We start from the raw sequence: 15,397 nt of genomic DNA, 5'->3' as shown, positions 1-15,397 counted from the left end.
GGCAGTAGATGGTGTATTACGACTGGTATCCGTTATCGTCGTATTCCAGTTCGATCAGAGGCACCTGGGCAGACATGCTTTGTCTCCTGGAGACTCAGTCCTGCTGGCAGTCCTATTGAACCGTCTTGACGATGATGGCTAGCAGTCGTAGTACAGTATCTTCTGCCAAGCACCCAGAAGATGCCAAGGGCTATCAGTCATGCTGCACCGTCTACTGACAGCTTAAGATGTAAAAAATAGATGGACCAGATTTGTTCTGTATTCATTTGCTTCCCCCTCCCTCCGTGAAATCAACGGCCTACTAAACCCAGGGTTTTGAGTTTAATCTTTGGGGGGGCCATTCTGTGAGACAGTTTTTGTGTTTCTCCCTGATGCACAGCCACCTTTGTTAATTTTAATTCCCTGTACCTGTACGCCATGTCGTCACTCGCCCCTCCCTCCCTCCATCAGTTTCGCGCCTTTTTTCAGACCAGACGCCATAGCACTGGGATCATGGAGCGCACTCAGATCACCGCAGCAATTATGAGCACTATGAACATCACGTGCATTGTCCTGGAGTATATGCAGAGCCAGGACATGCCAAAGCAAAACCAGGACCAGCCGAGGAGGCGATTGCAGCGCGGCGACGAGAGTGATGAGGAAATTGACATGGACATAGACCTCTCACAAAGTACAGGCCCCAGCAATGTGCAAATCATGGTGTTACTGGGGCAGATTCATGCCGTGGAACGCCGATTCTGGGCCCGGGAAACAAGCACAGACTGGTGGGACCGCATTGTGTTGCAGGTGTGGGACGATTCCCAGTGGCTGCGAAACTTTCACAAGCATAAGGGCACTTTCATGGAACTTTGTGACTTGCTTTCCCCTGCCCTGAAGCGCCAGAATACCAGGATGAAAGCAGCCCTCACAGTTGAGAAGTGAGTGGCGATAGCCCTGTGGAAGCTTGCAACGCCAGATAGCTACCAGTCAGTCGGGAATCAATTTGGAGTGGGCAAATCTACTGTGGGGGCTGCTGTGATCCAAGTTGCCAGGGCAATCAAAGACCTGGTGATATCAAGGGTAGTGACTCTGGGAAACGTGCAGGTCATAGTGGATGGCTTTGCTGCAATGGGATTCCCAAACTGTGGTGGGGCGATAGACGGAACTCATATCCCTATCTTGGCACCGGAGCACCAAGCCACCGAGTACATAAACCGCCAGGGGTACTTTTCAATGCTGCTGCAAGCCCTGGTGGATCACAAGGGACGTTTCACCAACATCAACGTGGGATGGCCGGGAAAGGTACATGATGCTCGTGTCTTCAGGCACTCTAGTCTGTTTCGAAAGATGGAGGAAGGGACTTTCTTCCCGGAGCAGAAAATAACCGTTGGGGATGTTGAAATGCCTATCGTTATCCTTGGGGACCCAGCCTACCCCTTAATGCCATGGCTCATGAAGCCATACATAGGCAGCCTGGACAGTAGTCAGGACCTGTTCAACTATAGGCTGAGCAAGTGCTGAATGGTGGTGGAATGTGCATTTGCATGTTTAAAAGCGCGCTGGCGCAGCTTACTGACTCAGATAGACCTCAACTAAACCAATATTCCCATTGTTATTGCTGCTTGCTGTGCGCTCCACAATATCTGTGAGAGTAAGGGGGAGACATTTATGGCGGGGTGGGAGGTTGAAGCAAATCACCTGGCCGCTAATTACGCACAGCCAGACACCAGGGTGGTTAGAAGAGTACAGCAGGGCATGGTGCGCATCAGGGAAGCTTTGAAAACCAGTTTTGTGACTGGCCAGGCTACGGTGTGAAACTTCTGTTTGTTTCTCCTTGATGAACCCTCCGCTCCCCTTCCCCCCCCCCCCGGTTCACTCTACTTCCCTACTCTACTAACCACCCTCCCCTCCCCACTTCGAGCACCGCTTGCAGAGGCAATAAAGTCATTGTTACTTCTCATTCATGCATTCTTTATTAATTCATCACACAACTAGGGGGATAATTGCCAAGGTAGCCCGGGATGGGTGGGGGAGGAGGGAAGGAAAAGGACACACTGCAGTTTAAAACTTTAAAATTTTAACACTTATTGAAGGCCAGCCTTCCGATGCTCGGGCAATCATCTGGGGTGGAGGGACTGGGTGGCTGGAGGCCCACATACCGTGTTCTTGGGCATCTGGGTGAGGAGGCAATGGAACTTGGGGAGGAGGGCTGCTGGTTACACAGGGGCTGTAGCGGCGGTCTCTGCTCCTGCTGCCTTTCCTGCAGCTCAACCATATGCTGGAGCATATCAGTTTGATGCTCCAGCAGCCGGAGCATCGACTCTTGCCTTCTGTCTGCAAGCTGACGCCACCTATCTTCTTCAGCCCACCACTTGCTCTGTTCAGCCCGCGATTCATCCTGCCACCTCTCTTCTCGTTCATATTGTACTTTTTTGCATTCTGACATTGACTGCCTCCACGCATTCTGCTGTGCTCTTTCAGTGTGGGAGGACATCTGGAGCTCCGTGAACATATCATCCCGAGTCTGCCGTTTTCTCCTTCTAATCTTCGCTAGCCTCTGCGAAGGAGAAACATTTGCAGCTGGTGGTGGAGAAGGGAGAGGTGGTTAAAAAAGACATTTTAGAGAACAATAGGTACACTCTTTCACGTTAAATTTTGCTGTTCACATTACACAGCACATGTGCTTTCGTTACAAGGTCACATTTTTCCTCTTGTATTGAGGGCCTGCCGGTTTGATGTGAGAGATCACTCATGCAGTGCCAGGCAACAGAATTCGGCTTGCAGGCAGCCATGGTAAGCCACAATCTTTTGGCTTTTTTAACCTTCATAACATGTGGGAATGGTTTCAAACAGTAGCACCCTCATTTCCCATACCAAGGACCTATTGGGTTGGCCATTTAAAATGGGTTTGCAATGTAAAAGGAGGGGCTGCGGTTTCTGGGTTAACATGCAGCACAAACCCAAATACCCCCCCACCCCCGCACACACACACCCAATTCTCTGGGATGATCACTTTACCCCTCCCCCCACCGCATGGCTAACAGCGGGGAACATTTCTGTTCAGCTGAGCAGGAACGGACACCTCTGAATGTCCCCTTAATAAAATCACCCCATTTCAACCAGGTGACCGTGAATGATATCACTCTCCTGAGGATAACAAAGAGAGATAAGGAATGGATGTTGTCTGCATGCCAGCAAACACCGGGACCATACGCTGCCATGCTTTGTTCTGCAATGATTCCAGACTACGTGCTACTGGCCTGGCGTGGTAAAATGTCCTACCATGGCAGACGGGATAAGGCAGCCCTCCCCAGAAACCTTTTGCAAAGGCTTTGGGAGTACATGAAGGAGAGCTTTCTGGAGATGTCCCTGGAGGATTTCCGCTCCATCCCCATACACGTTAACAGACTTTTCCAGTAGCTGTACTGGCCACGATTGCCAGGGCAAATTAATCATTAATCATTAATCATTAAACGTGATTGCTTTTAAACCATGTGTAATATTTACAAAGATACACTCACCAGAGGTCCCTTGTGTGCCCTCAGGGTCTGGAAGCAGGCCTTGGGTGAGTTCGGGAGTTACTGGTTCCAGGTCCAGGGTGATAAACATATCCTGGCTGTTGGGGAAACTGGTTTCTCCGCTTCCTTGCTGTGAGCTATCTTCATTGTCTTCATCATCATCATCATCTTCCACGTACCCTGAACCCGCTTCCCTGTTGCGTGGTTCTCCATTGACGGAGTCAAAGCACATGGTTGGGGTAGTGGTGGCTGCACCCCCTAGAATGGCATGCAGCTCCGCGTAGAAGCGGCATGTTTGCAGCTCTACCCCAGACCTTCCATTTGCCTCTCTGGCTTTGTGGTAGGCTTGCCTTAGAGCTCCTTAATTTTCACGCGGCACTGCTGTGCGTCCCTGTTATGGCCTCTGTCCTTCATGGCCTTTGAGACTTGTTCTAATATTTTGCCATTTCGTTTACTGCTACGGAGTTCAGCTAGCACTGATTTGTCTCCCCATATGGCGAGCAGATCCCGTACCTCCCATTCGGTCCATGCTGGAGCTCTTTTGCGATCCTGGGACTCCATCATGGTTACCTGTGCTGATGTGCTCTGCGTGGTCACCTGTGCTCTCCACGCTGGGCAAACAGGAAATGAAATTCAAAAGTTCGCTGGGCTTTTCCTGTCTACCTGGTCAGTGCATCTGAGTTGAGAGTGCTGTCCAGAGCGGTCACAATGAAGCACTGTGGGATAGCTCCCGGAGGCCAATAATGTCGAATTCCATCCACACTACCACAAATCTGACCCGCAAAGGCCGATTTTAGCACTAATCCCCTCGTCAGAGGTGGAGTAAAGAAACCGGTTTAAAGGGCCCTTTAAGTCGAAAGAAAGGGCTTCGTCGTGTGGACGTGTCCAGGCTTAATTCGATTTAACGCTGCTAAAGTCGACCTAAACTTGTAGTGTAGACCAGGCCTGAGTGAAAGCTGTTCTAACATTGTAGTAACGTTAAACTGGGTATACATTCTAGTACCAGATTATGTTTCAGACATTTATATAGAAGACAGAAATAAAATCAGCATTTTCTCAATGTCAGCTTCAACTTGCAAGCCCAAAGACAGATACTATTTTTGAGCTTAAAATGTGATTGACCAATGGCTTTATATGTTTCATTGCAAAAGCCAAACTATTTCCAAAGTTTATAATTAAAGAGCCAGATGTAAATCACTGTAGCTCTACTGAAGTTAATGAAGCTACTCCAATTTATACTTGCTGAAGATCTGGCCCAGAGACTAGTTTTAGGGTTAAAGCCTACCATTCCCCAACAACACTAATTTATTACTCCCCCATTCCCCTCCACCATACGTTGAATATAGTTTTAAGTCCGAATTTAAAAAGAATTCTCCATACAGCTGAGCACCATCTTACCTGGGCTCTTTGCTGAAGATGTGGCAGCACTGGACAATTAGTCGGTCAGTACCTTGGGTTTTCAAAGCTTGCTCTCAGCCACTTGCAAATAAGAGGCCTTGAACTGGTCACTGAGGAGCTGTAAAGGAAGGAGCTGTTTGGGCTCCTGATGCCAATGCTCACAAGTCTCCATTCACTTGAGCCTCACCAAACCCTATGTTGTGGTGTATAAATAATGTTGGGATTTTTTAGAAGGGATATAACCTCATATGCTTTAGGGCATAAACCAAACAATCTGAGAGGGGTTAGGGAGAAACTGAGCAGATTATTCCATAGCTGTCCACCAAGAGGTTTTTTAACCTTCCTCTGAAGCACCTAGCACTTGCTGATTTCAGTCAAGTTATTGGACTAGACAGACCCTTGGCAGACCACCACCCTCAACAGTCCCAGGTTTCATGGGACTCTCCCACTTTGACCCACAAACCCTCCTGTCACACAGGGCTGGCTGGGTTTGGCTCCCTGCTCTCGGAGTTGCAACCTGACCTCTGATGCACTTAGTCACACAGCACTGTTCCTGTTTGGCCTGACCCCCAACCCCATGCACCAGGGGACAGGTTGCAACCCCTGGATTGGAGGGCCAAGCCCAGACATCCCCGTGGGATAAGAGTCGCAGGAGCTGCCGCTATGGGGTGAGCGTGAGGTGGGCTTGCTCTGCAACTCCCTCCCCCACACTGAGGCCTTTCCCAGGGCACCCCCTCTCACACAGGCGTTACACCCCTCTCCCCCAGGGGAGGACCTGGCATGGGTTGATGACCCGGCATCCCGTCCGGTGCCCCGCGGTGACTGGACATTGTACAGGTTCCCTTTTGACTTGATTTTCCAGTCGAAAATCAGACACCTGGCAACACTGACACTGGGCCATATTCTCATTATGATCAGCATATTTTTAAGAGCAATAAATATCTCCAACAGGTGCAGGTAATACAAATTTGTTTTCTGTGTGCTGTTGCCTCCTCCTGAATATAAGTTTGTTTGCCACATGCTGTTGTCTCCTTCCCTGGTTGTGAACACAAATTTGACACCATCAGATCAGGATTAAACAAAGACTGTGAATGGCTATCCAACTACAGAAGCAGTTTCTCCTCCCTTGGTGTTCATACCTCAACTGCTAGCAGATCACCTCACTCTCCCAGATTGAATTAACCTCGTTATCTCCATACTGATTCATACCTGCCTCTGGAAATTTCCATTACTTGCGTCTGATGAAGTGGGCATTCACCCACGAAAGCTTATGCTCCAATACTTCTGTTAGTCTTAAAGGTGCCACAGGACCCTCTGTTGCTTTTTACAAATAAGAGATTCTCCAATCCCTAACCCTGCTCACTGCAACACATGCATTCCTTGGACATAGGGCCTATTAAAGGTTAAAGATTTTTTTTTAATCAGAGCCCTTTATGAAAGTATTGAAAGTTACTCTCTGTCAAACTTTCAGGGCTCGTCCCTCCCCAGCTAAGCTAAGGTGCTTCAAAATGCCACAAAGCATATATTGATACGTTCAGTATTATTTTTTCCCCATTAATACTTTATTTGGGTCTTAGGCAGCTTTAACCACATGCACTCTCAGTACAGCAATGATAATGGTTCACTAAGGTTGCAGTGAGTATATAATGGAACTGAACCAGGCACCACAGCTGAAAATTGATAAGACCAATTAACCTTTTCCATACAGTTCGTAAAGGTTAATTGGAAAACATCAGCTAAAGTTTTCAAAACCTCCTATGTCACAGAGGATCCCAAGTTCCATTTTCAAAAGTGATTAGGCTCTTAAATGCCTAAATCACATTTGAAAATGGGAATAGGTGCTTTTGAAAATTTTACCCCTCTTCTTTAGATTTTACCCAGGTTATAATAATGATTGGCTGTGTCCAACTGGCCTGTAAAACCAGCATTTTACTGGGTTGTAGTGGCTCTATAGGGAAGAACCTCAATAACCCATAAGTGTTGTGTATTACCGTATATATATATATTTTGCTGTGAACAAAAGTTTTAAAAATCCACCACTGGAAATAAAATCTGTTATAAAAAAAAAATTTTAAACCCTAAAGGAACTAGCTAGTGGAGCTGTGCAACTTTTTCTCAAGCGCAATTCCATAGTGAAACATTTCTTCTGAATTTCAAATGAATGATGAAGAACATAGTAATACAAAGCAACTGCAGGGGGGTAAGGAAATTACTCCCAACCCACATGAAACAGTCCACAAGCATTGGTGAAGAGATAACTGGCTTAAAAAATAAAAAAGAGGGATAATCATTTGTTCCATACCAGTCCTGCACTGCATTAAACGACTCTTCACTGGTGATATCATACATCAGGATGAACCCCATAGCGCCTCGATAATAGGCTGTAGTGATAGTCCTGTATCTCTCTTGTCCAGCAGTATCCTAAATAAAAAAATGGAAGTGGTTAGGCTTTGTGGCCCAGGGTCTCAGAAATAAGAACTAAAAGTTAGGGTCTTACACCCATATTTAGGCAACTAAATCAGTATTCTGATTTTCAAAAATGCTGAGTACTCAACAGTTCCCATTGCAGTAATTGATTTCTGTTTATATTTTAGTATTAATTATGTTTCTGCATTAAGTATGTTCTGATCATTGTGTTTTGACACGTGTCCTGTTAAAAAAATAAGGGAAAATGTCAACCCTTTAATTGCTGTTCCCTGCCACACGCTCTGTGCAGCAGCAGAATGTGGCAGAGTTCATTGAATGTCAACACTTCCAAGCAGATGGAAATGGGACAGCAGTTAAGGGCTATTCTGTGTAAAGAGTGTATAAGAATTTAGCACTGATGAGAGAGTGAAATCTTTGGTTTAGCCACAGAGTGGATGCTGCAAGTGCCTTTTGTGAAAGTGCTGTTTAAAACAGGACTATGTGAAAACACACTAGGAAACCTTTAGTACGCACCAGTAGGATCTACATGGATCAGTTAATGCACAGCATATTAATGCACTTTAGAAATCACACCCCAATAGAGAGCACAGTACCCCACTATGTAGACAAGCCTCTGTCTGGAGGGGCTACCTTGAGGTGGAGACAGTAGCTCAGGGTTTGTCTGTACATTAAACTTATTGCAGATGAAAGTAAAATGTGAATTTTAGGGCTTGTCTACACAGGGACATTCAGGAAAATTAATCTGAATTAACTGAAGGTGTGAATTAGGCAAATAGCATTAAATTCCTGTATGGATACTGTAAAAAGCGACAAAGACTCCTGTGGCACCTTATAGACTAACAGACGTATTGGAGCATAAGCTTTCGTGGGTGAATACCCACTTCGTCGGATGCATGTCAGACTAACACGGCTACCCCCTCTGATGTATGGATACTGTCATTCAGAATTCAAGTGGCTTTAATTCAGATTAGTTTAATTCACAAAGTAAATACGAGTATCCACCCAGGAATTTTGAAGGCATTTAATATGGTCTAACTAATCCACTTTAAAAATTACTTTGGATTAATTTTGTGCAGTATCCCCTCATAGTTAAGTGTTCAAATGAAATAACTTCCAGAATAACTCCAGCAGTGTACTTTTATTCTAGAATAAAAGTGCCTTTTTCTGGTTTAGCTCAATCCACTTCCAAAGTGATTTAAACTAAATTTATGTACATATGGATTTATTCAGGAATAGTTATTCCAGAATACCTATTCAAGAATAATTTCATATGTAGACAAACCCTCAGTCTCCATGTCCATTCAATTTTTGGCCTATCTGCTGGGACTGCCAATATGGATATGAAATATTGGTGAGTTGTATGCTGACACATGGCTACAGGAAACCATTTCACATAGGCTATTTGTGACACTGGCAGACCAGGTGGCAGCTTATGCCAAGGTCCCCATGTCTCAACTGAATACTCACAAGTACATAGCCGTAGTCAGTCTGGCTCACCTGTGTGTTAATATTAGAATTATAAGTCTGTGTTTAGACCGTACTGAATGGTCACGAGTTACTGAATGCATTAATCTCACTTATAACATTTGCTATGCATCCGAAGAAGTGGGCTGTAGCCCACGAAAGCTTATGATCTAATAAATTTGTTAGTCTCTAAGGTGTCACAAGTACTCCTGTTCTACTTATAACATTGGTAGCCATATTGTAAGGTAATATTTAAGTGGTTGTATTGTGAACCTCTGTGACTGCGTAAATCACAAGACAGGAGAGAGAGACTAATTAGTGTGAAGGGCTGACCTTCAAGAGTAAGTATTATGCTCTTCCCAAAAGGAAAGGTCCATCAATACCAGACATACTACTGTTGGACATTGCAACTGGAATTTCCTATGTATTGCAACAAGAGGACAAAAGACTTCTGTTATTTTGCTTTCCTCCCTGTGAAGATGACTCAGGCAAGTGGACTGCTCCCATTAGCTGAATTTGCAGCTCTGAGCACATGGCATGAGGGGGATAAAAGCCCCCCAACAAAAGGAACTTGGAATCTTTATGTTTTATGCTCGCCAGGTTGCCAGAAGTCTGGTCAGCTCCGTGCAGCTCCCGGCAGCGACCGGCATGTCCCTGTGGACCTTAGGAGCAGGGGTGATCAGGGAAGCGCCGCACACTGCCCCCGCCCCCAGCGCTGGCTCTGCAGCTCCCATAGCCGGGAACTTCAGCCAATGGGAGCTGTGGGGGTGGCGCCTGTGGGCGCTGGCAGCACACACCATGCAAAGCCCCCTTGCCCCTCTGCCTAGGGGCCGAACATGCAGAGGCTTCTGGGAGCAGCACGGAGCCCCAGCAGGCAGGGAGCCTGCCTTAGCCCTACTGTGCCGCCAACCAGGAGCCGCCTGAAGTAAGCACTGTCCAGCCAGAGCCCGCACCCCGAACCTCCTGCCCCAGGTCAGAACCCCCTCCCGCACTCCAAAGCTCTTGGCCCCAGCCTGGAACCCCCTCCTGTACCCCAAATCTCTCATCTCCAGCCCCACAACAGATCCCCAACCCTCTGCCCCAGCCCACAGCCCCTTCCCGCACCCTGAACCCCTAATTTCTGGCCCCAGAAGCCCTGAGACTCCATGCCCCCCCGCGGGGCTGTGTGTGGCCCACGACTGATTTTTTTTCTGTGGATCAGTGGCCTCCGATAGACCAGGGGGTGGGGAACCTTTTTTCTAACAGCTGCTTCCTTTATCTCTTCAGATGCAGTGAATGTGATGGGCAGGGAGGGAGGGGGTATCTTGGAGTGACTGTCCCTCCTTTTTTATAGTTTCAGTCCCCCTCTTGAAAAACATTTCCAGCTGAAAACTAGGAGACAAAGACTATGTAGAAGGATATTCCCTGCTGTTTTTTTTCACCTGTTTGAACCTCCTTTGTTTGCCCTCCCTGCTTGATGACTCTGTTTACTGCTTCAATGCAAATTAAGGCAAAACACACATTCCTTCTTTTGTTTAGGATAAACCTGACTTCTGCCTGGGTAGGACTGTGGCATTTGGAAATGTCTTAATAACATCATACAGGATAATCTTATAACTTCACACAGAACGTTGCCACACATTTTACCAGGACAATACTGACTAGGAAATTACAAGTTTCAAAATGATACCTTACAAGGCATGTTTTGTACAGAGGTTATTAAAACAGTATGTAGGGTATGAATACAGGGGCGCATTCTGTCATGGTGCTATCTAAGTTGCAATGGACCTGGGGTTAGTGACTGGTCCTTTGGAACTGGGAGTAACCTGAATATTGCTGTCATTCTTGGTGTAAGGGACCATCTATCACAAAAATAAACTTATCTGAGTGATAAGATAAACCAGGGTACCAAAGGGGACTGCCTGTTACTCGATGTTAAGGCCGTTATAGTGCCTGATGAGTTTACACTTGATAATTCATTGGTGAAATCTAAATACAGAACTCACAGCCAGTTTGGGGTTCGTGCCCTGTTTCCTAAAAGTCTGCCCTGAAGTTGGTACTCACATCCTTGAGTCACTGCAGGCAGCAATACCATTTGATGCCTATTAGGTGAGTGTAACAACTTTTACTCATTACTGAGGTGGCCTAGATTTAACCTAACACCTAGAGGTGAAAAGGTCTATAATTACCAACCTACTAAACATTCCATTCCTTTGGATCTGCTCCATGAAGCAGGTACAGAACTCAAGTAATTAAAATATCTTCCGTTTGGGAGGTACTATGGATCATTTGCACAAATGTATTTCATCCATCTTTCAGCAAACAGCTGCTCTGAAATAGCTGTAGGGAGACCAGAGCCTTATCTTCAAGGCACACGCTCAGTGTAATACATTGATTGCTGCAGTTACTCTTATGGATAAGCAGTTCTTAAATGGCAGGTGGTGCTCAGCTCCACACTCCAGCTTTTAAAAAAGGCCTTTCATGCCACTGGTTTAAAACATGATTAGCAAAGTTTCCTCCCCTTAGTCTTGGAGAAAAATGTCTACGGCTATGTCTACACTGCAAGGCCCGTGGCATGGCCACAGCTGGGCCAGGTCAGCTAACTTGCAATCCGAGTCCCGGGACCCCAAGGCTACAAAGCTGCAGTGCAGATGTTTGGGCTCAGAAAGGAGCCTGCGCTCCAACTCTCCACAAGGAGGGAGGGTCTCAGAGCCCAGGCTCCAGCCTGAGCCTGAACGTCTACGCTGCCATTTTTATCCCCGCAGCCCAAGCCTTGCAAGCCCAAGTCAGCTGACCTGGGTTCTGAGACTCGGTGCCGCAGGTCTTTTAGTGAAATGTAGATGTACCCTAAAAGGGCTTTATCAACCCTGCAGCTTCAGCAGAAAAATTCAGAGACTGGTTGAAAGAGTCTTTGCAGAATATAGTTTAAGGCAAATAAATCCCCCTGTACAAAACTCCTCCAGAGATGTAGGGCCTGATTCTAATCTCATCAGCACTGGTTTAAATCAGGAAGCGCTCCACTGAGTTCAATGGAGTTACACCTGTGTATAACTGTTATAAGTGAGATCAGAATGAGACCTGACGTATTTCAAGTCTCACTTCCCATAATTTCAATAGACACAGCCGTAGTGCTCGCATCTGCTCATGAAGGGCTAAGATGCTGGCTGCCTAGCAAGCAAGCCTTAATGTTTTTTTCCCCCCTGCTTTCACAGTAACCACTGGTATTCTTCACAAGGGTGTTACAGGGTGTTCTCTGGAGGAGGAAGGCTCACGTAAACAAGTTCCTTGCAGCTTCCTGATAGGGTTTGGCCTTCCACCACAACCATGGAGCCAGGCAGTCCATGGGAATATCTACAGCCCTAGCCCAGAAATATCTCCTCAGTGGAGAAAGCTACAGCTTTCTACACCAGAGGATCCTTCTCTCTCCTTAAGGGTATGTCTACAATGCATGCTTCTTTCAATGGTGTGTAGAGTACATACACAGGTAACACATGTCTCTCTCCCTCCTGACTGCACAGTTCCCTGCCTAACACTGTGATATCCCCACCAAGCCAGTCTGCCTAAAAAGGCCAGTGCCTGTGCTTTGCTTTCTCTCCAAGGGCAATGAACAGTGTATTGCCAGCAGTTACAAGTTACCACACACCTCTTTCTAAGCCAGTATGTTTATTCTTAAGGTAAAAGCATTACAGAGAAAACAATAAAAGTCCCTATATGCATGCTAAAAACTTACCAGGAGTTACCCATCCGTTTTACGAGGCTCTAGTAGGCCAAAGTCTTTCCACCTCTTCTGCAAGGGTTGGGGCCCCCCCTTGTACAGAAGGGATCAGAAAGAAGGTCCTGTGTCAGTTCAAGCTCATCCTTTTAGACCAAAAGCCCTTTCTTTGTCTCTGGAAAACCCAGCTTGGACCAACACATACACACCACTCCAGGAGGTAGTTCCTCTCTAGAGTTGTTCAGTCTCAGCCCTGGTCTATACTTAAAATTATATCGACCTAGCTATGTCACTCAGGGCTGTGAAAAATACTGCATGCTATAGTTAGGTCGAACTAACCAACCCCTAGCATAGATGCAGGTAGGTCGACAGACAGGAGAATTCTTCTGTCAACCTAATTACCACCTCCCAGAGAGATACATTAACTACATTGATGGAAAAAACCCTTCTGTCGATGTAAGAAATACCTACACTACAGCGCTGCAGCTGTGCCACTGTAGTGGCTGTAGGGTAGACATGACCTCAGTGACTCACCTTAATCACCCCCCACTGGTAACCTCCCCCCATGGAGTAGAACACAATCATACATAAACCGTTCATAAATCTAATACAATGGCCCCCAAGATACTGCATGCAGTGCAGTAGCTAACATAATTGGATTTCTTTATTCTGCGTTTGTAGCAATTCCCCACCCCACCCTGAGCTTAAAACACAGCAAGCCCTTATATATAACTAAGGACCTAAGTTTATTGTTTGGGAGAGTCTTCTAATGAAGGGGGGAAATAATGAATACTGATGGCTTTTTTGAGTTGCCTGCAAGACCTTTAGACAGAATATAACTAAGCTGATTAAAAGACCAGGGAAGCAAGTACATGAGGTACAGGCAGAGATCAGCACAAATGATGTCGTAGTTCTAATTAACAGCCTGGGAAGAACTGCCTGAACCTTCAGTGTCCAGAAGCCTGTTTGGCTGTCCCTGACTAAGAATCAGATAGCTTTTTATAACTAGGCAAAGAAGTATCTTAGCAAGGTACATTAGTGCTAATAACTAACCCAGTGTCTGGGTTCTCTTGCGGTAACACATGTACCTCCCCTTGACATTCAACTGAGTTTGCTATATGCAAAAGAATAAACAAAAAGCCCTGGTAAATGGGACCTTCGAACAAAAATATAAAAGCTCTTACAATACCTGAGCCATCAAAAGTTGAGACTGAGTCACAGGGAAAGACCCAAGACCCAAATGCGTTTGCATGGAGTACTTGTGTCAGATGCCCGACTACTCAAATGATCCAATTCTTAACTATTCATGATAACATTAGCATATCCAGATTTTTTTAAACCTGCATTATCAGAAATAGAAAGCCAAGGACAACATTTAAAAGGGTCATCATGCTTAAGATTTTAGGCCCCAATTTCATGCTTTTTTTATTCAGGTTTGAAAGTCAGGATTCTCATTGATGTTGTTCTTTTGACAACTATTTGTGACCACAAAGAATTTAAAAGAAAAGTGCAATTTCTCATCTGAATCAGGGTCAATCTAATCTAAGCACACATCACATACCACTTTTGTCCTAGAGCATGTGACAAACAGCTTGGTGGTAAAAAAAAAAAAAAAAAAAAGAAGATCAGACATCTATATGAATAAAAGATTGATCTGCAGTTCAACTGCTTGGATACAATCACAAATGTTTACATTTCCAGTCCACTAACTCACTGATTTCTCTTCATTTGGATCCCTCACAATGACGCACTTCTGCCTTGAGTCAATGATATAAAATATATTTTTAGAACAAAAATCCTAGTTCTTCCCTCCTCTGGGTTTTCCAGTGCATTCTGTCTACTCTGTGTCTGTCTTAGACGCAGGGCCAGCTCTAGGCACCAGCAAAACATGCTGGTGCTTGGGGCGGCACCTTTTTAGGGGCGGCATTCTGGCGCGGGCCATGCCGCCCCTAAAAATGTGCCCCTGCTGCCCTAACTCACCTCTGCTGCTGCCGCTCCAGCGCCGCTGCTCGCCCTCCCTCCCAGGCTCTCAAACCCGGGAGGGAGGGGGAGATCCCGAGCGGCTGTGGCGCACGAAACAGCTGATTCGCGTGCCGCGACCACTTGGGATCTCCCCCTCTCTCCCGGGTTTGAGAGCCTGGGAGGGAGGGGGAGACCCTGAGTGGCCGCTGCGCACCCACTGCTTCTCCCTCTCCCTCCCTCCTAGGCTTGAGAGCCTGGGGGGGAGGAGGCAGGGCTGGGGATTTGGGGAAGGGGCAGAGTTGAGGCAGGGCCGGGGGTGGGGTAAGAAAAAAACGGGGGGGGGGTGGCCAAAATTGTTTTTGCTTGGGGCGGCAAAAATCCTAGAGCCGGCCCTGCTTAGACGGTAAGAAATTTGGGGCCGTGACTGACTATGTCTTAGCTCAAAGCACACTGTTGGTGCTTAATACACAACAAAACAGCAACAACAGTCACCGCTGCATCACGACATCAGTAATCTCCAGTTAGGATGAAGATATTTCTGCCCTCCCCCACCCAACTGTGAGATTTATAATATGGCTTTTTATACCTTCCTTTCAATGGTGCTGTTGTTGGAGACAGGATAACGGATCATATGGCCCAGTGATGCCAGGAGTGACAAGTTATTTGACATCTAAGCATCTGGTGAGAAACATCTGACTCCTTGAAATCATAATTTGATTCCCAGAAGAGTTCCCTCAGCCCCTTCTCCTTGCAAGGTAGGCAAACTGAGTTTGTGAAAAAGGGTGAGCCCTTTGGCGATTCCATACCTATACCCAAACAGAAACAAGTGGAAGAACAGGAGTACTTGTGGCACCTTAGAGACTAACAAATTTATTAGAGCATAAGCTTTCGTGGACCACAGCCCACTTCTTCGGATGCATATAGAATATATGTTCCATTCTATATGCATCCGAAGAAG

The 15,397-nt window shown here is 46.2% G+C and overlaps 1 protein-coding gene across 3 annotated transcripts in view; it reads right to left on the bottom strand.

The window, feature by feature from the left end:
- The window catches only part of RAB3B (RAB3B, member RAS oncogene family), a 148,586-nt gene that overhangs the window by 32,989 nt on the left and 100,200 nt on the right, over positions 1-15,397 (bottom strand). For all 3 annotated transcript variants that reach the window (XM_034780026.1, XM_034780023.1, XM_034780024.1), the window contains one exon: positions 7,198-7,316. In XM_034780026.1, the coding sequence (XP_034635917.1) occupies positions 7,198-7,316 (119 nt within the window). The remainder of the gene's footprint in view (positions 1-7,197; positions 7,317-15,397) is intronic.

The sequence above is a fragment of the Trachemys scripta genome, chromosome 8 (assembly GCF_013100865.1).
Source record: "Trachemys scripta elegans isolate TJP31775 chromosome 8, CAS_Tse_1.0, whole genome shotgun sequence".
NCBI classification, from domain to species: domain Eukaryota; kingdom Metazoa; phylum Chordata; order Testudines; family Emydidae; genus Trachemys; species Trachemys scripta.
This window is presented reverse-complemented; position numbering and strand designations above follow the sequence as displayed.